The 26,036-nt window shown below is 35.8% G+C and overlaps 1 protein-coding gene and 1 long non-coding RNA gene across 2 annotated transcripts; one reads left to right on the forward strand and one right to left on the reverse strand.

The window, feature by feature from the left end:
- Positions 1-8,660: 8,660 nt before the first annotated feature.
- Positions 8,661-17,262, forward strand: LOC121957627 (CMP-N-acetylneuraminate-beta-galactosamide-alpha-2,3-sialyltransferase 1-like). Its single transcript, XM_088090552.1, has 7 exons — positions 8,661-8,812; positions 9,993-10,281; positions 12,029-12,231; positions 13,222-13,389; positions 14,482-14,527; positions 14,666-14,785; positions 15,663-17,262. Exons 2-7 carry the CDS (start codon positions 10,033-10,035, stop codon positions 15,828-15,830), a joined length of 954 nt encoding a protein of 317 aa, XP_087946678.1. The 5' UTR covers positions 8,661-8,812; positions 9,993-10,032; the 3' UTR covers positions 15,831-17,262.
- Positions 17,263-20,143: 2,881 nt separating this feature from the next.
- Positions 20,144-22,939, reverse strand: LOC148186591 (uncharacterized). The gene is made up of 2 exons (XR_015779433.1): positions 22,801-22,939; positions 20,144-22,114 (listed from the first exon to the last, which is right to left on the reverse strand). It is a non-coding gene; the product is annotated as an uncharacterized LOC148186591 (long non-coding RNA).
- Between the last annotated feature and the right edge of the window lie 3,097 nt (positions 22,940-26,036).

Consider the following 26,036-nt stretch of genomic DNA (forward strand, 5'->3'; position numbering starts at 1 on the left):
GACCCATACGGCCTTTTATGCAGCTGATAAAATCCCAGAACACGGCTCCCCCGCCGCGTCCGAGATGAAAGAAAGTGAGTTTATAAATCCAGAAAACGGCCGTCAATAGCACCTACAGTTACCCAGGTAGAGCCTGCAGAATTGATAGGCTGCTATCTCAGGTGATCCCGAAGACAGGTGATGTATCAGCACAAATAGTACAGACCCTTTTCAGTCCATATAGTATGGAGGGATCAGATGTAGGCTCCAAAGAATGATCATAAATCGATCTAAAATGTCTAATGTCAGTAAAGCACATATTGAAAAGGCTGGGAAAAACAAATCACAGTATATATATCATATGCCACGATGGCAGCAACTGTGATTTGTCTGGTATCTTTATTTGTCTGTTCACATGGACAACAATCAACAGAATAACATTAAAAACATGAAAAAACAATTATAAGATCACTCTCCAGCATTACTCAAAAAGATATGATAAATTATTCAACTGTATGTGTCCCCCGAGAAAAAAGCACACACATACATAACATACCATTTTCACAATTCACCTACATTATCAGATCCGTCTCATCCTTTTGATTAAAGCAACTTTTACCAGAGAACTGGAGTTTGAGCACGATAAAAAAGAACTAAATAACAATAAAACCTAAAACTATCTGACTGCTGTTTCCTGCCTTTATCAATTTTTAAAGCATTACCAAACAATAAGATTATTACATACAGCTGTCTATGTACACTATGATCCCACATTGAATCACATTGTTGTATAAAAGTGTCGTCACCACTGCCAAACCTTTACTCACTGATGTGCTATATCCATTACAGTTCAACAATAAGGATGAAACAAGGGAAATGCATTTCCCGGAGAAAAATGCATGTGGATGCTGAGAGGTGAAACAAATTCAAAACAGTGGCTAAAACAAATTGCTCTGAAAACTAAATGAGAATTGTGCATGACGGCTCGCAGCAACACAGTAAATTACACTCTAAAAGCATTTAAGGAAATCAGTAAAAGTACTCAGACACATGTCATATTTAGAATGAGTATGCATACATAGTCAGTGTGTGTATCTGCAGAGACTCTCTCAAAGGAGTCCATGTGATTGCTTTATTATTTTATGACCTGAAAGACTGTACAAAGTGTTCCATATTTACACTTTGGCTGGGGAGGAGAGAAAGGGTGTGATAGGCAAGGCATAACTGAACAGACATGTTAAATTAGTAAGTTGATTATCCTTTGATCACGCTTCACTGGGAACCTGATCTGAATGTTTGCTTGCTGGAAGCATTTCTTTCTGCTTCACTTTTTTTTTTTTTTTTTCTGACAATTTTTTCCATCCCGCTTTGGAAATTTTCATTTGCATGTACAAACATGATGCACTTTGCACTGAGTACTGTATGTAGTCTGGTAAGTTTTGGTTAACCAAGGCTTAGCACAGACTCTAGTGTGAGATATTATGTCAACAAGTGGATCCCAAGTGTTGCATTGCTTATGATGACATACAAAGGATCTACGCAAAGGGGAAGTTATTCAGATATGGAACAAGTCAGAGTCTAATACCAATGAGTGCTCTTTTGTTGTTTGTTTTTTCAAAACACAAGATCTCCGTTTGCTCTTAAAGATTTTGATATACCAGTGATTTTAATTTACCAGCAGATTAATCATGCAGGATTAGCCAACATTTTGTTAGCATTCACCTAGCATAACATTGACTAGTTTATCCCTTTAACACCCAGATCAACATCAGTTTTATTGTGCTGCATTTAGACAGCTTTCACAGGCATTTAAACCTCAGAAACCTGAAAAAAAACATTACTTTGATTTTTCTTAAAATATGGGAAGATGATCATGAGCAACCTACAAAGAAATGTCCTGCAAATTGCATAAAAAATAAAGAAATAGTATAAAAAAGACTTGACAATTGCATCAAAAACTAGGAAAAATGTCTAGAAAACAATATTTATAATTATAGTAGAGAAAACATCTATATTATCAGTTTTGTTTTTTGTTGGGGTTTATTTTGGGGTTTTATTTTTTTCAGGTTATTTTCTTGTGACTTTTTACTTTTTTCTTGATAGGTCTTGTTAAGTTGCTTATTGTCTTCTTCCCATGTTTTTTTAAGAAATGGAGCCAGTTTGCTCAGGTTTCAGAGGGTTATCTTTGCCTGGAGGATTTTGTAGTTGGCATGTGCTTACCTGCCAATGCTTGATTTTATTTTCATTATTTAGTTACATGGATCCATACAGATTTATAAGATAAGATATACAACAAAATTCTGTTTGATGACTCGACTATCTTGCTCTCACTGTCAGGAGAGACTTCAGTCTGCAGTGTCATTTATGCCCTTCTCTGACAACTGAGAATCATAGCATACAGTAATACAGTCCTTCATGATCTTTCTGTGTTATTGTCTGTGTCTGGTGCGACTGTGTGTCTCCAGTCTGGTCATGTGGTGTCGGATAAGCAGGAAATGCAAGGCAAGAAGGTCTTTAAAGGGAGCGGTGTTATTTTTTAAAAGAATCCTGGGAATGTGGGTGGCACCATGGTACCTGAAAGAAGGCATAACTGCCTGTAAGCGAAGCATGCACATTGAAGAAAAACAAGCACGTTTTACTGCACATGTACAAGAGGATGAAAGCAAAATCGGCCCTTTGGTTTCTGAAAGGTGGCATGGGACTTAAACTCCCCACAGACACCCACTGATTTGATCTAAATGATACACAAATGGAAGAATTGGTCCCAAAATTAAAGTAAAAAGTAAGTCACTGAATAGGAGGGGAAATAAAATAAATGGCCAAAAGTAGAATCACACTTCCAACACATATTCAGCACAGATTTCCACTCAAAACAAAACAAAAAAAAACACAGAAAGTCAACTGAGACGTTGACCAACACGACCAACTGAGCAGAAAAAAGCCAACCTTCCTATAAAACCTCCCAGCCAGAACATCACAGCTGCACCCGATAGCTCCTGTTCAGAAAGGAATCCTGGGACCTAGATTTTGGATTTTGGTGGATCTTTGACCAGAACAGACGGCTCTGATGTGCCTTTGCAATACAAATCCGGAGGGAGAGTGTGGTCCTAAAACAGATGGAGCTGTTTTTGGGAATGGGGAGACATATAACCACCGACAACCTTTTGACATCACTCCCCCTCACTTACAAACTACAGGCCAAAACACCAGCCTGGTGGGCACCATCAACACAAATAACAGATCACTGCATCCTTCTTCTTCTTCACATCAGAGAGCTGCACTGAATGAGACCAGAAGCAGCAATAATGGAATAAATGCTACAGAGCGCTATGGAGGACTGAATAGGCGAAAAGTTGACACCCCCTTGCACATAGGCCAGCCCCCTTTATTTGTGTAATGAGGTGGAAATGGAGGAGGAAAAGGAAAAAAAAACAGATAAATATATTTGATGAAATAAATGGAGGGGGAGGCAAATAGGGAAAATAATACATAAATAAATGCATAAATAATTACACAAATATATAAATAAATTAAAAAAATAATAATAAATTAATATGTAACATGGAAAATAAAATGAGAAATTAAATAATAGGACAGTTTATACGCAAAGTGGAAAATAATACATACACAGATAAGCAAATAAACATGAAAATTAATAAATTAATAATAAAATGAAAAATTGATAAGGACAAAGCGAATACATAGTACAACTTCCACCTGCTAGAAACAAGCTAACTGATGCCTCATATACAGGGATTTTAGCTACTGCTAGTTAGGCAGAATACAATATCAAGGTTACATACAATAGAGTGCATCCAATAACAGCTATGATAAAATTAAGACAAATGGTGAATATGTACATCAAGATACATAAAAATACAACATACAGTATATATATGTAAGATAAAATCAAAATAATGAAAAGACACAAATATCAGCATATACATGAAGTTAAATCTACTACAATTAAATGCGAAAATGAATAAATCGATTAATAAAATGGAAAATTAAATGGAAAATAAATTAATATTATATTTTTTTGGCATTTTCATTTATTTATTGACTCATTTATTTATTTATTTTTGATTTTGTCAGTTTCAGTCTTCCATAGAGCACTACCTAGGGGAGACTAATATACCAGGGCGTAGGACGACATTTTGGTCAAATAGCAGTGTCTTTTAGATGGACAACATCTCATAGGCAGGACGGTCCTATGAGATGTCTGCGTAAATGTTTTTTTATGGTACCTGCCTTAGGACTATGGATGAAATCAAACATTTCGTTGGTTGATAAATGTGCACCGTCCTAATTCAATAAAGTAAATACAACAAATGAAATAAATACATTGAGGGATGCAGAGTGACAGGCAACCGTCACTATCCACCAGTGTGCAGTGTGTGGACAGTTTACAATGTCTCCTCTGTGTGTGCCAAGTGTGTGTCGTGTGCGTGTGTGTCCTGTTACTTGTTGAAAGAGTGGGAAGGGCACAGTTATTTTACATCCTGAGAAACTGTAACTTGGCTGCTGAGTTTGTTTTATCAGATGATCTCCTTTCAGTGCCTATGCATGACTTTAGTGTCTTGATTGTTTAATTGCAGCGACAGCTTTATTTACATACTGATGTTCAAGTTTGCAGTCTGTTCTAGTGTAAAATATTTTATAATTGTTGTAAAATGTTATTGCAACAATAGATACAATTCTACTGGTCTTTTAACCCAGGCCTGTCAGCAGCGTGGACAGCTCCATCTGCATGGAAACTAGTCAATGAAAGGATACACTGTATAAAATACTGCCCTGACTCAAACACCATCAGTGTATATATATATATATATATACACTACCGTTCAAAAGTTTGGGGTCACCTGGACAATTTTGTGTTTTCCATGAAAAGTCACTTTTATTTACCACCATGAGTTGTAAAATGAATAGAAAATATAGTCAAGACATTGACAAGGTTAGAAATAATGATTTGTATTTGAAATAATAATTTTTTCCTTCAAACTTTGTTTTCGTCAAATAATCCTCCATTTGCAGCAATTACAGCATTGCAGACCTTTGGCATTCTAGCTGTTAATTTGTTGAGGTAATCTGGAGAAATTTCACCCTACGCTTCTAGAAGCCCCTCCCACAAGTTGGATTGGCTGGATGGGCACTTCTTGCGTACCATACAGTCAAGCTGCTCCCACAACAGCTCAATGGGGTTTAGATCAGGTGACTGCACTGGCCTCTCCATTACAGATAGAATACCAGCTGCCTGTTTCTTCTCTAAATAGTTCTTGCACAATTTGATGAAATTGGCTCCAATCAAGCACTGTCCATAGGGTATGGCATGGCGTTGCAAAATGGAGTGATAGCCTTCCTTATTCAAAATCCCTTTTACCCTGAACAAATCTCCCACCTTACCAGCACCAAAGTAACCCCAGACCATCACGTTACCCCCACCATGCTTGACAGATGGCGTCAGGCACTCTTCCAGCATCTTTTCAGTTGTTCTGCGTCTCACAAATGTTCTTCTGTGTGATCCAAACACCTCAAACTTCGATTCGTCCGTCCATAACATTTTTTTCCAATCTTCCTCTGTCCAATGTCTGTGTTCTTTTGCCCATATTAATCTTTTTCTTTTATTGGCCAGTCTCAGATATGGCTTTTTCTTTGCCACTCTGCCCTGAAGGCCAGCATCCCGGAGTCGCCTCTTCACTGTAGATGTTGACACTGGCGTTTTGCGGGTACTATTTAATGAAGCTGCTAGTTGAGGACCTGTGAGGCGTCTATTTCTCAAACTAGAGACTCTAATGTACTTATCTTCTTGCTCAGTTGTGCAGCGGGGCCTCCCACTTCTCTTTCTACCCTGGTTAGAGCCTGTTTGTGATGTTCTCTGAAGGGAGTAGTACACACCATTGTAGGAAATCTTCAGTTTCTTGGCAATTTCTCGCATGGAATAGCCTTCATTTCTAAGAACAAGAATAGACTGTCAAGTTTCACATGAAAGTTCTCTTTTTCTGGCCATTTTGAGCGTTTAATCGACCCCACAAATGTGATGCTCCAGATACTCAACCTGCTCAAAGGAAGGTCAGTTTTATAGCTTCTCTAACCAGCTAAACTGTTTTCAGCTGTGCTAAGATGATTGCAGAAGGGTTTTCTAATCATCTATTAGCCTTCTGACGCAATGAGCAAACACATTGTACCATTAGAACACTGGAGTGATAGTTGCTGGAAATGGGCCTCGATACACCCATGTAGATATTGCACCAAAACCAGACATTTGCAGCTAGAATAGTCATTTACCACATTAGCAATGTATAGAGTGTATTTCTGATTAGTTTAAAGTTATCTTCATTGAAAAAAACAGTGCTTTTCTTTCAAAAATAAGGAAATTTCTAAGTGACCCCAAACTTTTGAGCAGTAGTGTATATATATATATATATATATATATATATATATATATATATATATATATATATATATATATATATATATATATATATATATATGTATATGTTTGAGAGAGAGAGAATGCGAAAGAGCAAGCACTCTTTCTTTATTTGGTTTATTGCCAATAAAATATTATCAACCCAAATTTGTTTTTAACTTTTACTTAATATTCTTCGACAATAATAGTAGTCTAAACTTGTTAATTATTTAGCTGTGTGTTTGTTGTAGTTTATTGATAAATTAGAAGAAAAAAAAAGCCAACCCAACTTTTGATGCTTTGATGTTTTCAGGTTGTCTAGCTGTCCGTATCATTCTCATTAACATAACATCTCAGACAAATATTAGAGAATGTCTTTTTTATTTTTATTTTTGGGGCTCTTTGCTTTTATTTCACAGGACAGATATAGCATAAAAGGGGGGAAAAGAGGGGATTACATGCAGCCGAGGGCTGAGGTTGGAATCGAACCTACAGCTGCTGCGGCAAGAACACAACCCCTGTACATGGGGTGCCCGCTCCACCAGCCGAGCTACTTGGCACCCCGATATGACAGGATACCTTCAAATTTGGTACAAACATTCAGTCTGACACGAAAATGAACTGATTAGAAATTGGAGGTCATAGGTCAAAGTTTTTTAAAATAAACAATTCAATCAAACTCAGTCAAAAGTTTAACCTTATCTCCCTCCAAAATGGAGTAAGGATCACAGATTCCAGTGCACTACAACTATTTTCTTCAGCATTCAGTCGAACAGACAGCACCCTCACCTCCGCAAGCTCCAACTTTTGGCTTCTCCAGTACATGTATACTGTGTGCTCCTAACCAGCAGATTGAGCAAAGGTGTGTCCAGTCACTCTCTGCATGTTGAGGAGGAGGGAAGAGTGGCAACTGAAGAGCACACACACACACACAAAAAAAACAAAACACAGTGAGGAGGGACACAAATGGGCACACCCACCTCCAACCCTTAAGAGACATGTTACATATTACAAAGCTTTTGTAGTGTACTATACTATGATTTTTTTGTATGAACTAGTCTACTTTTTACCTTTCTATGACATACTACACTATGAAAATTTATATGACATAGAATACTATGATATCTTTTATGACATACTATACTATGACTTTTTATGACATACTATACTATGACTTTTTATGACATTTTATAACATCACTTTTTTTTGACAAAGCTTTTACAACATTCTATACTATCCGATGACAATTTTTTAGACCTTTTTTATGACACTGCTTATGGCACACGATAGTGTGGATATTTTTTTTTTTACATAAAATTTATTGGCTTTTGATAGTAGAATGTAGACCCACTCACCCCAGTGTCACTTGGCAGTTCATCTTTTAAGTATTACTGAAATAAATTCATAGATTATTAATCTATGCTTTGCATTCTCCACAGAACTAGTTTACGGTCTACGCATGGCCCAAATTAGTAGCAATTCTCTCTCCCTTGAGCCCAGATTTGGAACCCTTTATTTTATTTTATTTATTTTTTTGTCAAGAATTGAACATTTGTCAAACTTAAGACTAAATCACAGCACTCTTTGTTGTAGATACAATGTTATCTATCAGTGACTATCAGGTATATTATATTGTACATATGGGACTTGTCTGACAAAGCCTGTGGTGGATAATAAACAGCCTCCTACACATGTGAGTGAATGTGCTACAAACCGGTTCCATGAGGTGCTTTGTATCCAAGGAGACTTGGGTTCACTAAAACAAGACAATGCTTAAATGATCCACTCTTTGACTGTAAAGGTGAGCTCAAGTAGGTGTGTATCATTATATATGTACATCCTTTTTTAAAAGCTGAACAAATAAAAACTATGTTGTTGTTGTTGTTGTTGTTTGATCTGATTACATATGTCCATTTAACAAAAGCAACACTCCCACAACTGTCACTGAGTTATGATTCAAATATTTTTCAATCTGGATTGTGCAGTGACACACCCACTTTAAACAGGTGAGACAAGCACAGAGAAAAAAATAAAATCTCTCATGCAGCATAACCAAAACTGTAAAATGCTGAATAAGAAGATATCCTCTCAAAGATTTATTATATTTGTATTGAAGCATATTATTGGATATCATACTGAAACACACTTTTATTTTAATTTTATAAACCAATTGAAAACAAAACAAAAAAAACAATATGCAAAATGTTGCAACATTTGTCATTTGTCAGAAGTCAAACAAAGCCTCTCTCTTCTTGACGCTATGCCATCTCTTCATGACACAGTTCACTAAAATGATGCCAAGCCTCCAGCACTTCCTCCTTGATTGTTCAACCTGCTGTTCATCAGTTCGCTTCAGTTTTTCCTTGTCTCACCTGCTCGTTTTTTGTTGAGGTTTTTGTTGAGTTTTTTTTCATCACTTGTCAGGTAAGACAAAATATCTTTATATTACATTTAAACTGATTGTCATTTATTATTTTATAATATATATATATATATATATATATATATATATATATATATATATAAAACTAACATTTATCGTAACAAAATGATTTGCCTGTGATGGTTTTTTTTTTGCATAACACTTCCAAGAATACCCAGTTAATGTACTGTTTGTAGTTATATAGCTGTTATATGGCTGTTCATAGTTATATATAGAGAGAGAATAGATATAGTTTTAAATAGAAAAAAATGGTTTAAGGTAAAGCACTTTATTCAAAAACATATTTTTGGGTTCATTTATTCATTGACTAAAGCTTAATACAACGGCTGTACTGTGAAGACACAGCACCCTAAAAACTCTTCCTCTTGTCTCACGCCATTCCTAATGTAACCTGTTGAACAAGTTAAACAGTGCAGAGTCAGATTACACCTTCATAGAGACAGTTTTTATATACCCTATTCATTTGAATGACATGAATAACATGGACATGAATATGTCCACAGTGCAGAAAATGCATCTGATAAAGTTATATTCTGCTTTTTTATTGATAATATTTTCATTTTAATTGTAAAATTGCCCTAAGACAGGCATATTATTGTATAAGAATCAAACATAAGTCTTTCTAGTATTATTCACTTTCATTATGCATTATAGAGATTACTATAAATTTCTCTTGAAGTTATCTCGAATGCCAACAGCTGGAACCCAGTGCTTGATAAGAACTACATTTACCACCTGTGCCTCGGTGAACTTACAGTAAAGTTGACCTGTGCTCCTCTGGATATAAAATGTCATCACTTCATCATTTTATCCTATTAGAAATTTGTTGGAGATATTGTCATAATTACTAAATGAAGTCATGAGCTATGGCTGTGAGGTCACAGTGACCTTTTACCACCAAATTCTAATCAGTTCATTGTTGAGTCCAAGTGGATGTTAGTGCCAAATTTTAAGAAATTCCTCAGGCGAGGTGTGGCTGCTAAGATGAGACAATGTGGTAAATTATACCTTTAAATATCAGATGTGGCCGTATCATAAATAAGATGACATAAATAGCAGCCAGCCACATCCTCCAGCAAAATGCTGTTCTCATATGACTTTAGGTTTTCTACATTCATGAAGTAACTCACATGTGTGTTTCCTCTCATATTGCATCCACAGATTTGCTCTGATCTTCCTTGAATAGCGTCAAGCTGCAAAGATGCTTCGAAAAATGAGAAAATCCAAAATATTAATTTCACTAATGTGCATCGCTGCTATCGGGCTGTTCTCTGGATCATCACTGGATTTTTCTGTTTTTTCCCTTGGCTTTGGAAAATCAAGTGTTTGCACCTGCCACAAATGTTTAGCAGAGGCGGAACCATGGTTTAGGAATCTTATTGAAGCAGCTCCTGAACTCTTTTTGACAAAAAACCAGACACCCTCAGAACAAGTTTTCAACTGGTGGAAGGTAATTGTCAACTTATCTTCAAAGATATAGCACAAATATTCTGCTGCTGTTTCACTGTAAATTGTTTCAGACTCTCTGGTTGGTCCTGTAGCAAAATCAGCAACTACTTTGGGTTTCTCTGAACATTTTTCACATTCCCTCTGAAATTACTCTAACCCATTAGTTGCTCATCCAAAAAGGTGGAGATAAATTTGTGCAAATGAAAACAGTTACAAAAACAAATACATTGCTGTGGAAACATCGACAAATTTCTCCTTCAAACAGCTGTATCTATGCAAGTTTCTCCCAAAACCTGCATTTTACAGTACATTAAAATGCATTATGAGAATGTCCTAATTACCCTTCAACCAATACTCATGTCTACTGAATGCATCATGAACGTAACTTATTACCAAGGCAATTCAATGAAGGTTGGGACACAAGCCTTGACACCATATAAGCTATGGGGTATGACACACATATTAAAGTTTAACTGGAGCTGCAGTGTTGAAGGATTTCAGCAGATGGCGCTAGAAATAAAGAAACGGTGTCCACTCAGGTGTTCTTTGGGTGTGCTCTTTTTAGCCTACTTGGTGGACTTGGTCTAGCAGAACTTTTTGGTTATAGTCGAATGGCAAAAGGCCCCTCTGGCATGTGCATGAAACGCTGCTGAACGGAAATACAAGAAGCGCAACAGAGCCTATAGGATGGATGGTGGCTGGATCCAACAAATCCTGGACCTTCATGTGGGATTCCTGTGTTTGCCTCTGATCTGAATGTAATGTTTTTTAGGATTTTTTTTTACTCCTTACGATTTGCCTCCTTCATCTGTGCATCATCTGTACCAGCATGTGCGTTTGTTGACATTCCAGTGTTGGTCGCCATGTGCTGTTGTTGTCTAAACATAACCACATGCCATGTAATCTCACCATGTGCATTTGTTGACAACACGGTAGCGCCACCCCGGAATGTAATCAGCAGACGCAGACCTAAAACATAATAAACAGACTTGGGAGTCAACTGCAAAGCAGCAACATGTAAAGACTTGTGGTGAGAACAGTTAGGAATATCAGGGTGAGTCAATAAGAGGCAGAGAAAGGTAGAATAAGGCGGGCCATTCTTTCACAATCTCCCAATGATATGATGTGATAAAATGCTTGGATTTCCTCTCTTTTTTTTAGCTTTATGCCTAAGGCAACTTCTGTCAACAGTTAGTTCCAGCCACCAGCTGCTAACAGCAAACATTAACTAGCACTTTTTCTGAGGATGGAAACATGCACTTGTTCACACCGCAGCGTTATCAGAGGAACCAATAGGGTGTATCCCCTGAAGCCACAATATGGCATTAACTGTGTCCTTTCATCCCAACAGCATCTCTGTTCATCCCAAACATATTTTCTGTTTTCCCTGGGATGACGGGCCACAATTAGTTTCAAGTCTTGCTTTTTAGCCAATGCAAAATTAATGTGACACAAAGGAAAAATGTCGTCCCCTGCCATCGGTGGGTGTCATCCTATTAGATGATGGTAGTCAACAAGGCAAATATTGGCTGATGTCAGTGTCCAGTCTATAAATTGATGCACCACTAGTAAATACACTGAATGGTATTTGCTTAGGAAATGCATACTATGAATTATGTCAAAAATGTTTTCTTAAGATTCTTAAAGATTGTGTCTTTAGATACCACAGCTGTGGTTTGTGGAACTGATATGTGATGAAATTGTAACTGATGCTGAAGTAATGTTCTATTTTCTGCTCTGTGTGTCAGCGATTACAGTCCAGACAACGCAACTACACCATCTACAAAAACGCAGTGGAGGCAGCATTTGAGATTGTCCCGCCCATTCCGAATGTTACGATGTTTGAACCCCGCCGTGACCGTTGCAGGAGTTGTGCTGTGGTGGGGAATTCTGGCAATTTGAGGGGGTCACACTATGGAAAGCTCATAGATTTTCATAATATCGTAATAAGGTAAATCATTACTGCAATGTTTTTAAAAAAATGACTTTGAACAATGATGATGTAGTTCAATAACAGGACAATGTATATATATATATATGTATATATATATAAAATATATATATAATATTATTATTATATATATAATATTTTTTATTTCAGTACAAAATACTCTGTTAAACTCAAAAAGATCACAGACCAAACAATTGTATTTGCTAGACAAGTTTTCCCCACAAATCTAACAAACTAACAGTATAATAACAGTATAAGCCTGTTTATATTTTACATGGTATAAATTAGATTAACAGCAGTTGGCCGTGTTTTCCCTAAGGCTAACTACTCATATGAAACTGAGACAAAACCTTTAACAAAGGTAACAAAATTTGGCTGTATCATAATTCACAGGGTTCAACTGCAAAACCATTGTCTTATACTAACACGTTTGTTTCCACATTTCCAACAGGCTAAAACTGTTAGCGTAGGCCTATGACATTTCCCATTGCATGAATGAGCTAAGCAGCTAAATTGTCACTCATGTAAAGCCAGGATAAATGACACACAGGACTTGAAATGCTATTTTGTCAAGTGTTTCATTGTCGTTGTAATTTGTTTTTAATTTGTGAAATAAAAGTAAAAGTTTAGTTTCCACAAATAGAAATGCTTTCCAGTTTACAAAACTAAACAAGTCTGCATAGCCATGGCTCTGTCAGGACCTGTTCATTTTGAGAGAGCAACAGCCAGTAGAGTACACTCACGTCATCAATCATTCTGAATAATGGTGCAACTTCATCACTCACTCGCAGGCAAACTTTAACGTTTATTAAGCTGGCCTTATATTTTGCTTTTCAACCAAAGATCCAACCTCGAGGTTTCAAAATTTCCCTGCCATTGGCAGGAGGGGATGAGCAGCACTCAGGATTTCCATGTGATGTGAACACCAATCACCATGTCATTGTTCTTTAACTACATGATATTAAATATGTATTCCCTTGTATCTTTTAGAATAAACCGTGGCCGTACCAAAGGCTACGAAGCACATGTCGGAACCAAAACAACTTATCGTGTAATGTATCCAGAGAGTGCTGTTCAACTGGATAATACCACTCACCTTATAATGTTTCCATTCAAGACATTTGATTTCCAGTGGCTCTACAAGAAACTCGGTCCATGGTGGGTGCCTCTACACATATATGTAATTAAATGAAAAACCTGAGGGAGTTACAGCTTTCTCTAGACTTTCTAGTTGTCTCCCCACATCCTCATCTTCCAGTGCACTTGAATTACCTGTCTTTGCTCTTGCATTTACAACATTTAGATGTTATCACCGTATAAAGTTGACATAGTTAACATGTTAGCAAACAAATCCTGTCTTACCTGTCTTTGCTCTTGCATTTACAACATTTAGATGTTATCACCGTATAAAGTTGATATAGTTAACATGTTAGCAAACAAATCCAGCCGAGACACAGTAAAATTAGCATTTTGTGCTGGGAAGGTGGCGTGAATTTAGTTTATTTCTCAACATAAAAATACTAATTAAAGCAGCCTTTACAATGTTTATAGCATGTTTAAAGGATACAGATGCATCACAAAATGTAAAAGGTTTAACAAGAAACACGGGCTGTGGCATCCACTCATTATCAGTATTTCATTAGAAGTGAACTTGAGCACAGATTAAACAATCTGTGTCTTATGGTCAAAAAAATTAATATTGGACCCTAAACCTTCCAGTCATTTCGAAACTAAATTGGCATTTTTCAGAAAGACAAATAAAGAGGAAATTAACTGGGATAATCTTGCCCTGGCTGATATCAGATAAAACAGGCGGTAAAATAATGAGCAAACATTAAATTTGTACTTTTTATAGTTTGAATCTGCTTTGTTCCATCCAGGCACTGTAACTACACAACGACTACCTATGAATACCATTTCATACCACTGACGCAGCTTGTATATTGACATTCTCAGTATAGTTCTCTATTCATCCCACACACGTGTCTTATTGTCCCCAAGGCAATGGGACACTGTTAGTCTCGTTAGTCTGCTTTTCAGCTTTTACAAAATGTTTATGACAGAAACACAGAAAAACATTGGCCACTGCCATCTGCAAATTATAGTCAACAAGATTAATATTGGGTGATTACTTTGTTTGGCCAATAAAATGATGCATCTTTTAAAAAGTGCAATATGCATATTACCAAATAATACTTGGTAATCAGTTAATTTCTTACTAAATGTTTCAATTAATGTTACCTCCAACAGGGAAAACAGTGCTGTGAAACCAAGGAGGATAGCCAACAAAGATTTGGTGAGTATTTAAAATGATTTTCAGAAACTTGCATATTTGATAAGTCACCCAGTAATGCATTGAATTGTATTGTCTATTGACTGCAGAAGGGACTGGTTTATGAATGTCAGTTAAAAGGCTATATCTGATTCATACCAGGTGATCATCCTCAATCCAGCTTTCATGAAATATGTTCATGAAATGTGGTCAGAAAAGAAGGGTGCCTATCCATCCACTGGCTTTTTGACTGTGATTCTTAGCCTGGTTCTTTGTGACGAGGTAGGCATCAGATCACACATTATGCTAACAACTATTGACTTCACTGACTGACAGTTGCAGTGCAACTATAAAAAATGATGTGCCAGCATGGGCAAGGCAGAAGAAGACTGCTGGGCAATAAATAGAGTGCTCCAGAGATAACGTTTTTCTTCAGGCCACTGTGGAAGTTAGTGTTGCCCTGGTTACCTTGTCAAAAAGCATATAGAATTTTTCCATTGGATTTTGGAATATTGCGGAAAACAAGCCATGTGGCAAACAAACTTTTATGATATCTACACATTTTGTTCAGCAAGCTAATTTTCACAAATGAACATCGCTGTTATGATTTTTTGAAGCTAATGTGCATGCCAGAAGTAAAAAGGCTAGCAACTGCCTCTAATAGAGACATAAAAGCTTCAAAATTCACAAGTGGGGTATTTTCTGATGCATTTATGTCTGAAAACAAAATATGAAAGTCTCTTAAGCTTCAATTAACCACAGACCTTATAACAGGCATCTAACCAAAATTATGTTACATACTTTGAGTCGAGGGAACAAAATGCACAAATGCAAAACATGTGGTAATGCAAATGCTAACTCATCTCTGGGACACTCTATAAATATAAATGTTAGTTTCAAAATTGACACAAAATCAAATTAAATAAAACAGCTTATTTTATGAGAAAATATGTTTGTGTTTATTAGCAATTGCTCAACATTTTGGGAGCCCTTTAGCTTTGTCTGTTAGGTTAGCAAAAAAAAAGAAAAACAAGAAGAAGTGAAATGAAAAGAAAATTAAATGTTAGTAAGAGAATGAAGAAAAAATATAAGAAATAAAGAAAGAAATAAGAAATATAAGATCCAGCTGAGATTCATGCTATATTTTTTGTTTCCCCAGGTCAGCGTTTTTGGCTTTGGAGCAGACAGCGATGGAAACTGGAACCATTACTTTGAAACTTTCAGAAACAAACACTTTAAAACTGGTGGTCATCCAGGAGCATTTGAATATAAACTTATTGAGCAATTACACGATAAGAAGATATTAACTTTTTTTAAAGGATTTTGAAGGTAATTTTTCTTTCTCTTTTTCTGTTTTTGTCTCTGTCAATTGAAATAACATGAACAGAACTGATACATTCGCTATCGTTTAAGGTAAATGATAGCGAATTAAAGTGAATTAAAGTAAAGCAGGTTGTCCTCTAATGAGAAGAATGGTGGCTCAATCCTCGGCTCCTCCAGTCAACACACTGAAGTATCTTTGGGCAAGATAGTGAACCGTGTGATGAGCGTGTGAATGGTTACTGGGTAGCAGTTGAAATGCACTACACAAGTGCAGTCCATTTAAATTGTTATGTGTAACCCCCTGAAACCTGGCTCGACATCAGTTTTCTTGTGCTGCATTTAGATGCCTATCATAAGCTATTTGGCCATCTGAAACCTAAGCAAATAGGTGTGATTTCTCAGGAAAACAAAGGGAAAAAGGCAATTAGCAATTAAGAAAGAAATGACTCACAACTTGGAAAAATAATGGTCAGATGAAAATTACCTAAAAAATAACAGAAAATTATCCGAAATAAAAGGAAAAAAGTCTTGAAAACAAACTTGAATTATATGGTTTGTTTTTTTTAAATCAAAGATGGTGTTACAGGAAAAAAAATGATTTCATTGAGAGTTTTTTTTTGATTGTTTGTTTGTTTTTTTTTATTTTTTTTTTAATTTTTATTTATTTTTTTTACAATTTTTGACTTTATTTGCAGGTAACTTTCTTCTACCTTTTTAAATTTTTTTTTGCATTTTTTGTTTCATGTTCCATGTTTTGATAAGTTGTTCATTGCCTTCTCCCCATGTTTTTTTTTTTTTTTTTTTTTTAGGAAATTAAATCAAATCAAATTAAATTAAATTTGCTCATGTTTTAAAAGGTTAAATCATTTTGTGAAGTTCAGTTTTAGTGTTTAGTGGTGGCTGCGTCCTATTTGGGTGTGTCAGTATTATAAATCTGGTATGTCATCTTGAAACCTTCACTGGCAGAAAAAAAGCATGAGCTAATTAAGTACTACTGTGAGAATACTGTGTCATCCAAAAAAAAAAAAAAACATCTTTTTTTTATATCAAAGGCAACAGGTGACTTGACTGTTTAAACAACTGAGCCCTTTTGTTGCCAGACCCCAACACAACAGAGAACACACAAATGGGACTGGTTTTGCCTGTGTAGCAAGGTGTGGGCACAATGCTTATTTTTAGGACACTGAAAGCTTTTCAGGGAGCATGTAACATTGCAGGCTTCATGTCATTGATAAAGTAATGCCTTTTGTCATTTGGTCAGCTTTATTCTCAGACATGACAGGGCATTTTTAGAAAGTGCATACATACAAACATACAAAGAAAGTGAACATATTTGCTGTTGAAGCCTTAATTTCTCCAGAGATTCTCCAATGAATTTTTAAATAAATCTTTGATCTCCAATAATAAATTATTTTGAATTTTTATCTTTCTGAATGCACTCTGACACCTTTTTTACCCTTACAAAACTCTTTGTTTCCAGAGTAATTATGAATTTTGATGTAAATAACTGTAGTTTTAGTATCAAGTAAAAACAAAGCTATCATTAAAAAAAAGAGACTAAGGCTGTAAAATGAGTTAAATGTAACAGTTTATGTTAACAGTGGCAAAATGTTACTAAGTAGGCTACATTTGTTTGAGTACAAGTATAAACTGAATGATAAATTATTATCACCAACTCATGTCTTAAACTCAGATTGAAGGAAAGCATTGAGACATTTTCTCCCATCAGCAGATACATTTGAAAACAGCAAAAAAATCAAACATCCAAACAAAGAAATTGTTTAAACGTTTAACATTTGAATGAAAATCCAAGTTCTTCTCAGAGCTGGTAAATCAGATGAAATGTTTTAATAACTTCTTTAAAAATCTCTAAAAACTAAACAATATGTCTTCCCAAGTTTAGTTAATGGATTATCCTAAATTGTGACTATGGGGACTGCACAAAACAAGATGGGATAAGGATGATCCATATTGTGATGTTTAAGCCGTTTTTGGTACTCTAGCTCAGATTGGTTTTAGAAATGTGTAAATTGTGAATGTTCATTGGTGGAACTGATTATTTGGCAGGTCAAACCCTCCTTTTCTTTTGGAATTTGGAGAGTAAAGCCTAAAAACAAGTTTATTTTTTCCTTTTCTTTCTTTAAGAAGGGTTTTTTTTCTTTTCTTTTTTTTTGTTTGTCAGCCATCAGTTACACAATGCAAGGAAGAATTTCAGTTGACATTCGCCCTGTATTGTCTGACCTGTCACCACATCAATGGCAAAGGCTTTATGTCATCAATGTTTTGTTTAAGGAGACTCTGGAAAAAAAAATGTGCAAAGACAATAGCTCTTGTGAAATAGCATCTTCCCAGGGTAGAAATGAATGGTTACATATCCTCCTAAAAACTCAACTGGTTTATGTATTCAAACACTCTTCACCTCTGTACAGCTCTGAGGGGGATTTTTTTTTAAATACAACAGTTAGCCAGTTTGAACAAGGTCATAAAATAATACCAGTGGACAATTAAGATTCATTAATTTATTACATTTACATAAATATATTAATCAGTTAATATAGAAATCTGATTGATTATAAAGATAAAAAGGTGAAAGATAATGTTGAGGATATGAGATAATCCATGTTTAGTGACATGTTTCATTGTGTTGATACGCCACAAAGTAAGTTACACTTTTGCCAAATTTAGTTGATGCCTATAGGGATAATATCTTGCAATAATATGAAGCAATATTGACATCTACTGACAGTCTTTGTACGTTGCAGCCAACACTTTATTACACTACATTAAACCTTCTGTGGAGTTTTTAAGGACTTTAAGTTGCATTACATTTAACAGGATATCAACAAATATTCTTTCAGCATGTTAATAAAAATGTTCAAAACAGCAAAAAGTTCTGTCTGAACGCCATCCAGCTGTGCTCCGGCTGGATGCAGAAGGTGGCTTTTGGTGTCACACTTGTACGCCAAAAACACTGACAGAGCGGCAGTATTTGACGAGTTCAGGGTAAGAACAAATAGCCACATTATCACCCCTGCACTGATGGCTACAGACTTCAGACTGCTAAGCTGCATGCTAAATCTGTTTACTCCAACCCACTATGTACCATTAATTTCCAGCTATATGACTTATTTACAGCCTAAAAAAATGCTCAAAACTTCATTCAGTTATGGATTTGACAATGCAAAGTTAGATGATAACAGTTGCTTTTAGAAAACAAGTAAAAAGCTGAAGGTGAAAAGGAATTCAACCAGTGCACTAACACTAAAAAAATGTTCATCAATATGCTGGTAGAGAACAGATAAATATTTCTGTAACCTTTCACAAAGTTTTTTTTTTTTTAGTTATCTTTACTGATAGTGGCTTTGTGGAGTGCCAAGCCACCACTGTTTACATTTAGAGGAAACAGGATCTAATGGTTTGTATTGGCAACCGTGCCATGGTGACGGCGAGGACTTCAGTCATCTCGCTGACTAAACTTAAACATTGACAGTCAATACAAACTGAAAGCCAGTGATTAGACATAAGCCTGCAGCTTTAGCAACCTGCTCAAATATTTGCCACCATCTATTGTGGTTGTAGAATGTTTTGTTGATTTCAGTGACAGTGAGTTTCACAAAGTATACTGCCGATCAAAAAGAAGTACAAGTCTGACATCTACTGGCAAAAATATAGTATTGTAGCATGTTGAAAATCAAATCTTTGCCTTGCACCACTCACATTATTCTCACTTGGCCAACATGCCCTCTAGTCATTCTTTTTTCAAATATTGGAATAAATAATAAATATAAAAAAGTTATAGTAAATAAATATTTTTATAAGTCTGGGCATGTTGGTTTTTTACTTTTTTTTTTTTTTAACTCTAACATCAGCTTCTACATATTTTTTACTCAATCACTGCTATCTTGATTTTGCCATCCTGAAACAAATGTAAAAATGTGTCTATTTAATTAAATCTTTTGTGGTAATGCTATATCATCACACAGTGAGATGTTGCTCCCAGAGGTGGAACCAAGTCCAGAGTCCTACACTTTGAATTTTGAGCCCCAATCAAGTCACAGTGCTCTCTTTCACAAACCGAACGCCAATATTAAATTTACAGAAATCATGAACACATTTTAAAATTTGCACATATTTTTTAAAATAAGGTCTTTAAGCTAACTTTAGCTAATAGCATTAGTGTGAAGTTGATTCAGGAAATGAGTGAAAATGATCAAATTTGAAGCATAATGTGAATAAGTCAGAAAACATTTTATAAATCGATGATCTTCAGTTGGTCACTGGAACTTCAAAAGTGTAGAAGACAGAGGACACAAGATATGTTCAGATTTTCATTTTTATTAATTCCAACATTTTTCAGGTTACTTACATGTGTGCAAAACATGGCATGTTATATCTGCTATTACACGGAAGTTTATAAGGTTTTCCTTCTATTGTACAGCATCACGTGATACTATAACCCTCAACGAATATATGTCAAAGTCAACAATTAAATGCACTAGAGTAACAGACATAATTCATTGTAAGAATAAACTCTTTTTTTCCCCTCACTAACCCACCTACATTTACAGATTAATAGATGAATCCAGAAATTAGCCTGCTCTGTTAGGCCTGAGCAGGTCCTCTATTTATAGAACTCTGTTTAAGAGGTTGACATGAACGCACAGGAGAGGGAAATCTTATGGAGCTGAACTGCAGCTCATCTGACACAAACCGTGTAACCGTCTATTTCTCCTGTGCTGTGCTCTATTTGCAGCGATAACACCGACTTACATAAATTTATGTTTCTGTATCTTCCATACACTTATTTCAGGTGTCCAACCACTTGTATCACATTGACAGGAGTGCTATGTTTATAAAAGATGACATCATTTCTTTATGACAATATTACACATCAGGCAGACTCTGAAGGGAGAAAAATTACAACAGCATCACACCCTGTAAAAGAACAAGGAAATAAGGTAATGATCATAGTTTACACTTGTCACATTTACATGTATCTGTTCATGATTATTAAACTTATTATCAGAACTGCAGCTAATGATTGTTTTTACTATTAATTACATAAATAACTTTGCATGTTAAGTGTCAGACTAAATAAGGAAGCCCATAACTATTCAAAATACTCTTAATCGTGTATCAAATTGTGTTTTTTTCATTTGTCATTCAACACACTGACTTCGATAAGCTGTGATGTATCACCTTGAAGTGGACGCTCGTTGCTCAGCTTGCTTTATGTCACTTCCAGCCAGTCCAAGTAAACAACCTTCTCTCAGCCTCTGCTGCAACTGATTACAGCTGAGTGTAGGATGTTTACATGAACTGAGTCCGAACAGCCGACCAAAATGCAAAGTTAAGGTTCAAGTGTTACCTAAAGAGCCTAATAATACAACCTTCCAGGGCAATTTTATAGAAGCATGTCGTATAAATGGACACAGCATATTTACCTCCATTTTCATGTGACTGGAGGCAGTCGGCAGCAGCAAACATCAGACTGGAAGCTCTGCAAGATAGACAGCTTCCAGTCGGGGATGTTTACAGCCCCAAACTACCTTATGCATTTGGCTTCTCAGACGATAAAGTGCACACACAGCCAGAGACAATGTTGACAAGTGATGGGAAATCAAGACAGCATGAACAATACTTAAACGTTGAAGGCCCTTACTCCTCTTTTCTTATCAAGCAAGCAAAAACTGTGTCACCTTCTACAGGGTCCCTACACATTTTCATGGACAAAATTTCAAAACTTTTGTCATGGACCATTCATACAATTTTTTTCTTCTTGTCCCACTTTCCCAGATTCAAACTCTATTTAAATTCTATTCCATCATTTTAGGGAGGTGACATACATGAAAAGCCTAACAGAACAATGCAGAAACATACATGATGGTAAGCAAAACACTACAAATCGACACATACTAGAGCTATATAATGTCAACAGTGATAGAATATATGTTATATGTTATGTTAATTATATGGGATTTTATCCATGAAAGATTGCTGTAACAATTTCACTACACACAAGAATATTTTAATGACTTTTCCACGATAATTTTTACTAATTCTATGACTTCTCACGGCTTGGAAAACATGATTATGATTTCCCATGACTTTTCCAGGTTTTCCATGACCGTGGGAAAACCTGCTTCTACCTGCAGGTGTAAATAAGGTCAATAAGGGCAGGAGACAGTATAGCTATCTGATCAGGACACAGGCACTGACTTTAACTGTAGATGATGGTAATCCAGATTCCAGAGTCGATGGCAAAAATATCTGCAGTCTTGCATTTTCCTAAAAAAAAAAAAAAAAAGACAGGAAGAGAAGTTAGCCTGCCCTCATTCCCATTACACTAAGTGGGTAATCACACTGATGCTGAGGACGACTTTCAATGACAACACATAAAGACATTCACCTACAAGCTCACTGCAAAGCATCGATTGAATCTAATGATTTATGACCATACGCTGAGTGTTTTATGAAGTATAAGTCAATAAAAAACTTTGTTTATGTGGACTCACTGCACTGCTTTGTAAAGATTAACAAGCTAGCTTGCTATGACGTAACTTGGCTTACATGACATTTGCTATATCGGTACGTTTAGGTTCACAGATATTAGAAAGAGTGTTGCAGTATGACGGGGAAGTTACAGTAATGTCAGTGAAGTTACACAGCTGGGAAACAGTCTCAGCTGCAAGGCCATCTACTGTGTCCTCTCCTGCCTGCAACACTGAAAAAGCTAACTTAAATAGCAAGGTAGCCTTCGGTAACAAGCGTCAACTGTCGCATGTAAATTAATATCGCCGTCGAACCGCTTAAAGTAACTTTATGCGGGTGAGCCAGCCTGCCAGTGCAAACAATGTAATGTGTTAGCACTAGCTCCTGTTAGCCAACGACCTAGGCTAGCTAGCTCGCTGACATAGCTAGCTGCTGTTAGCTTGCCTGTGACCCTAACCTTCTGCTGCCTGACGTTTCCTTACCGGCGAAAAAAACAAGTAATCCCGGACAACATGAGGTCCACACTCATGTGCAATATGTTAGTGCGAAGTTTGAGCTGATTATGGTGATGGTGGGTCCCATTCGGAGCAGCCTGTTAAGTTTCCTTCCGTTTTCATTCACTTGTCTTTATTTTGACCTTTGGTTACTCGACACCAACATTGACGTCATTGTCATGGTAACACAGTCCCGCCCCCCGCGAGCCTGGACGGAGGGGGAATAATTGCATTTACATTTTACACTTGGCTTTCATAAATATTAGCCCTGCAGGAAGTTTAAAAACACACAAACAGAAACTGATTTTGTCTTTGATGAATATTCAGAAGTTTTATTCTGGCATTGTTCTCACTTTTCTGGCAAGATTTTTGCAGAATTGTCATTGAACAAGACTTCACATTATTATGCCGAGAATGATATTGACATTTTTTTTTTTTAAATTTTGCAATGATTTGTTTTTATTAACATATGTTCAAATTATAGTGCAATTACAGTCCCAAATCAGTGTGCATTTGAAAATAATTAGTTTGAAAAGGAAAAGCACAAAGATACCCCTCAAAAACAAAAGAGGCAAAAACATCAAAACAAGAAACAACAGAAATTGGCTAGATTTCTTTCAGAAACACAGGAAAAAAACACAATGAGCAACTTGGCAAGAAGTGTTTCACAAATTGCAGGAAGTAAGTAGATTTGGAAAGCTATTTTGAAAACCTAAACAAAAAACAAAAACAAAAACAAAAACAAAAACAAAAACAAAAACAAAAACAAAAACAAAAACAAAAAACAGGGGAATATATATAAGAATATGTATATTTATAATTATGAAGATATATTTTAAAATATTTTTACAGAATTATTATCATTATTGAGCATTTTTTCAGGTCCTTTTTCTTTGGGTTTTGTTATTTTTTATTTTTTTTTTGTACTTTTTTGGGTCATTTCTTCTTAAGTTGCTCAATGGCTTCTTCCCAGGTCATCGAAAGAAATCAAACCAATTTGCTTCGGTTTCCAAGGGTTAATAGCCTGCATGTTTTATGTTTTTATATCCTGTGATATAGTCCTGGCTCTTTTGTTATTGTATTGGTATTTGTTTACTATCCTCTGTGTACTAAATCAGAGTTTGTATTTTGGTTTAATAAATACAAAAAATATAAAATAAATTACACATCTCATGTCAAAGTTGAGCAATCAGCTGACTTGGTGGTAACAATAACAAAAATTTAGTTTCAAGACCATTTTGCATTCAAAATGTATTTTAAGTTGAAGTCAAACATATAAGAACATGCATTTACATACTTTTACACACTTTATAAAGAGAAAGTTGTATTTTTTCACATGCACACAGGCCCAAAATACATACACAGACAAGGCCTCTTTTTGGAGAAATTCCTTTTGCTTGGCCATCTTATCTAATGCAGGATGAAGATGTTTAGCAGAGAGTGAAGGCTTTGTGAATTAATCATGTGCCCCGTGAGATATATTTAGTGCCCAAAAAGCCGCTGCATACACAGCAATGAGTCGCTAACTTCCAACCAGTTTTATTGATGGTTGCTCTCAGTGGTCTGCAGCTCAGCAGGTGTCACGCCTAGGTGGATGGCGTGACCCCTCCACCTCCTGATCACAAAGTTAACTCATGTACTTCATCACTTTAGAAACGCTGATACTATTTATGTGAAATACACTAATGTAATGTATTTTTGGTTTGCAGAAATGCGACAGGGCGGAAAAATAAATATTTAGTTGTTGCAGGGTAAATGTTAAAGAAATGTGTCAGCAGTCAGTAATCTATCTGTCTGAAGGAAAACATCAGAGTTATGAAATTATAAGTCCCTGCAAAACATTTGATGTAATTGTTATTCTTTATTTTCAGCAACTCAAAGTATGTTACTGCATAAATATACCTAAATGTGTTCTGACAGCCTTGAACCTACATGATGTGCGTTTCATTTTTCATGTCACATGCAGGTATTTTTATTTACATTTCCTACTCATGTGGAATAAATTCATAATCTCTAATTGAGCTATTAATTATATTGCATAACACTTTAAAGGTTACTTGACATTTAGTTCATGGCTTTCTTAATAATTGTTTGTGCAACTCCACTTATTTTAATAGTTTTACATTACTCAGCTGTTAAATTGTAAATCTTTGGTATATTTAGTTATATTCTTTTTAGCTTATCTTTGATATTAATTGCATTTTGTGTGATTAAATATCCATAATTTATATAAAAGACAAAACAAAAAAAAAAAACCCAAAAAAACAACAAAGAGAGTAAAATACAGACACATAACAAAAACAAGGAAATGACCTGGAAAAGTGCTTGAAAATGATAACCAAAAATATTAAAGTATTTCATAATGATTATTAGCTATATAGTTTTTCCCTAGCATATTCAAAAATATCTATTTTTTAAATATACTTATTTCTCACCAAGTTGTTCATTGCTTTTTTCCACAGATTTTTGAAAGAAAATCAGACCAATTTCCTAAAGTTTCAGAGGTTGAAATACCTGTTAAGGGTGTATGAACGCAGCACAGGATCCAGGTTTAAAAGAGTTAACTTGTATTGTAAAATGAATGTGCCCTACACTGTTTGTAGATAAATCATTGATCAAATGGTTTAAAATCAATCGCATTACCCATTTTTTAATTGAAATATTGTCCCTGATTGTTACGCTTGATTATGTGAGACATTAAAAAACAGCTTTGGTGAATTCATAGTTTGTTAGAAGGTAGGCAGTGAAACATGTTGCAGTCCTCGGCTCTGCTTTGGCTTCCGGAGTCCAGTGTTTGGTCTGATCAGTGCTCGGGGGGGAAATGTCCACTCCACTACGGTTATATGGTCTGTCAATAAGCAGCTGGCTGTCACTACAAATGAACATCACTCTGCTGTGTCACCTGGGTGAGATGTGACAAACACCTTGTAGCTCTGAGCAGCTAATGTTCCTCCGCCTCTGGCTGTCTGTTATAGATTTTTATCCCCCACTGTGTTAAAAGATGACAAGTATTTTGACGTATTTGATAAGCAGTGCATTCATTAGCCTAATTAATGACTTTGACTTTTCATGTTTAATACATCAGAGTGGACGGTTTCACCCCTGCATGCACTTGTCTGCAGATTTTTCTAAGCTGCTCTGTTTCGTCCACATGAGGTCACACTGGATCCGTCTCCTCGCAATCTCCTCTTTATCCAGCCAACTTAACCGTGAGCTCTTGTGAC

Source organism: Plectropomus leopardus, chromosome 17 (assembly GCF_026936395.1).
Source record: "Plectropomus leopardus strain MGB_pleo_1.0 chromosome 17, ASM2693639v1, whole genome shotgun sequence".
In the NCBI taxonomy this organism is placed as follows: Eukaryota; Metazoa; Chordata; class Actinopteri; order Perciformes; family Serranidae; genus Plectropomus; species Plectropomus leopardus.

Excerpts from the sequence above, each read along its gene's own strand:
- LOC121957627 (XM_088090552.1), top strand. The coding sequence starts at position 10,033 with ATGCTTCGAAAAATGAGAAAATCCAAAATATTAATTTCACTAATGTGC. Across the intron at positions 13,390-14,481 it reads TACAAGAAACTCGGTCCATG|GGAAAACAGTGCTGTGAAAC; the intron begins GTGGGTGCCTCT and ends TACCTCCAACAG. Across the intron at positions 14,786-15,662 it reads GCCTGGTTCTTTGTGACGAG|GTCAGCGTTTTTGGCTTTGG; the intron begins GTAGGCATCAGA and ends TTGTTTCCCCAG.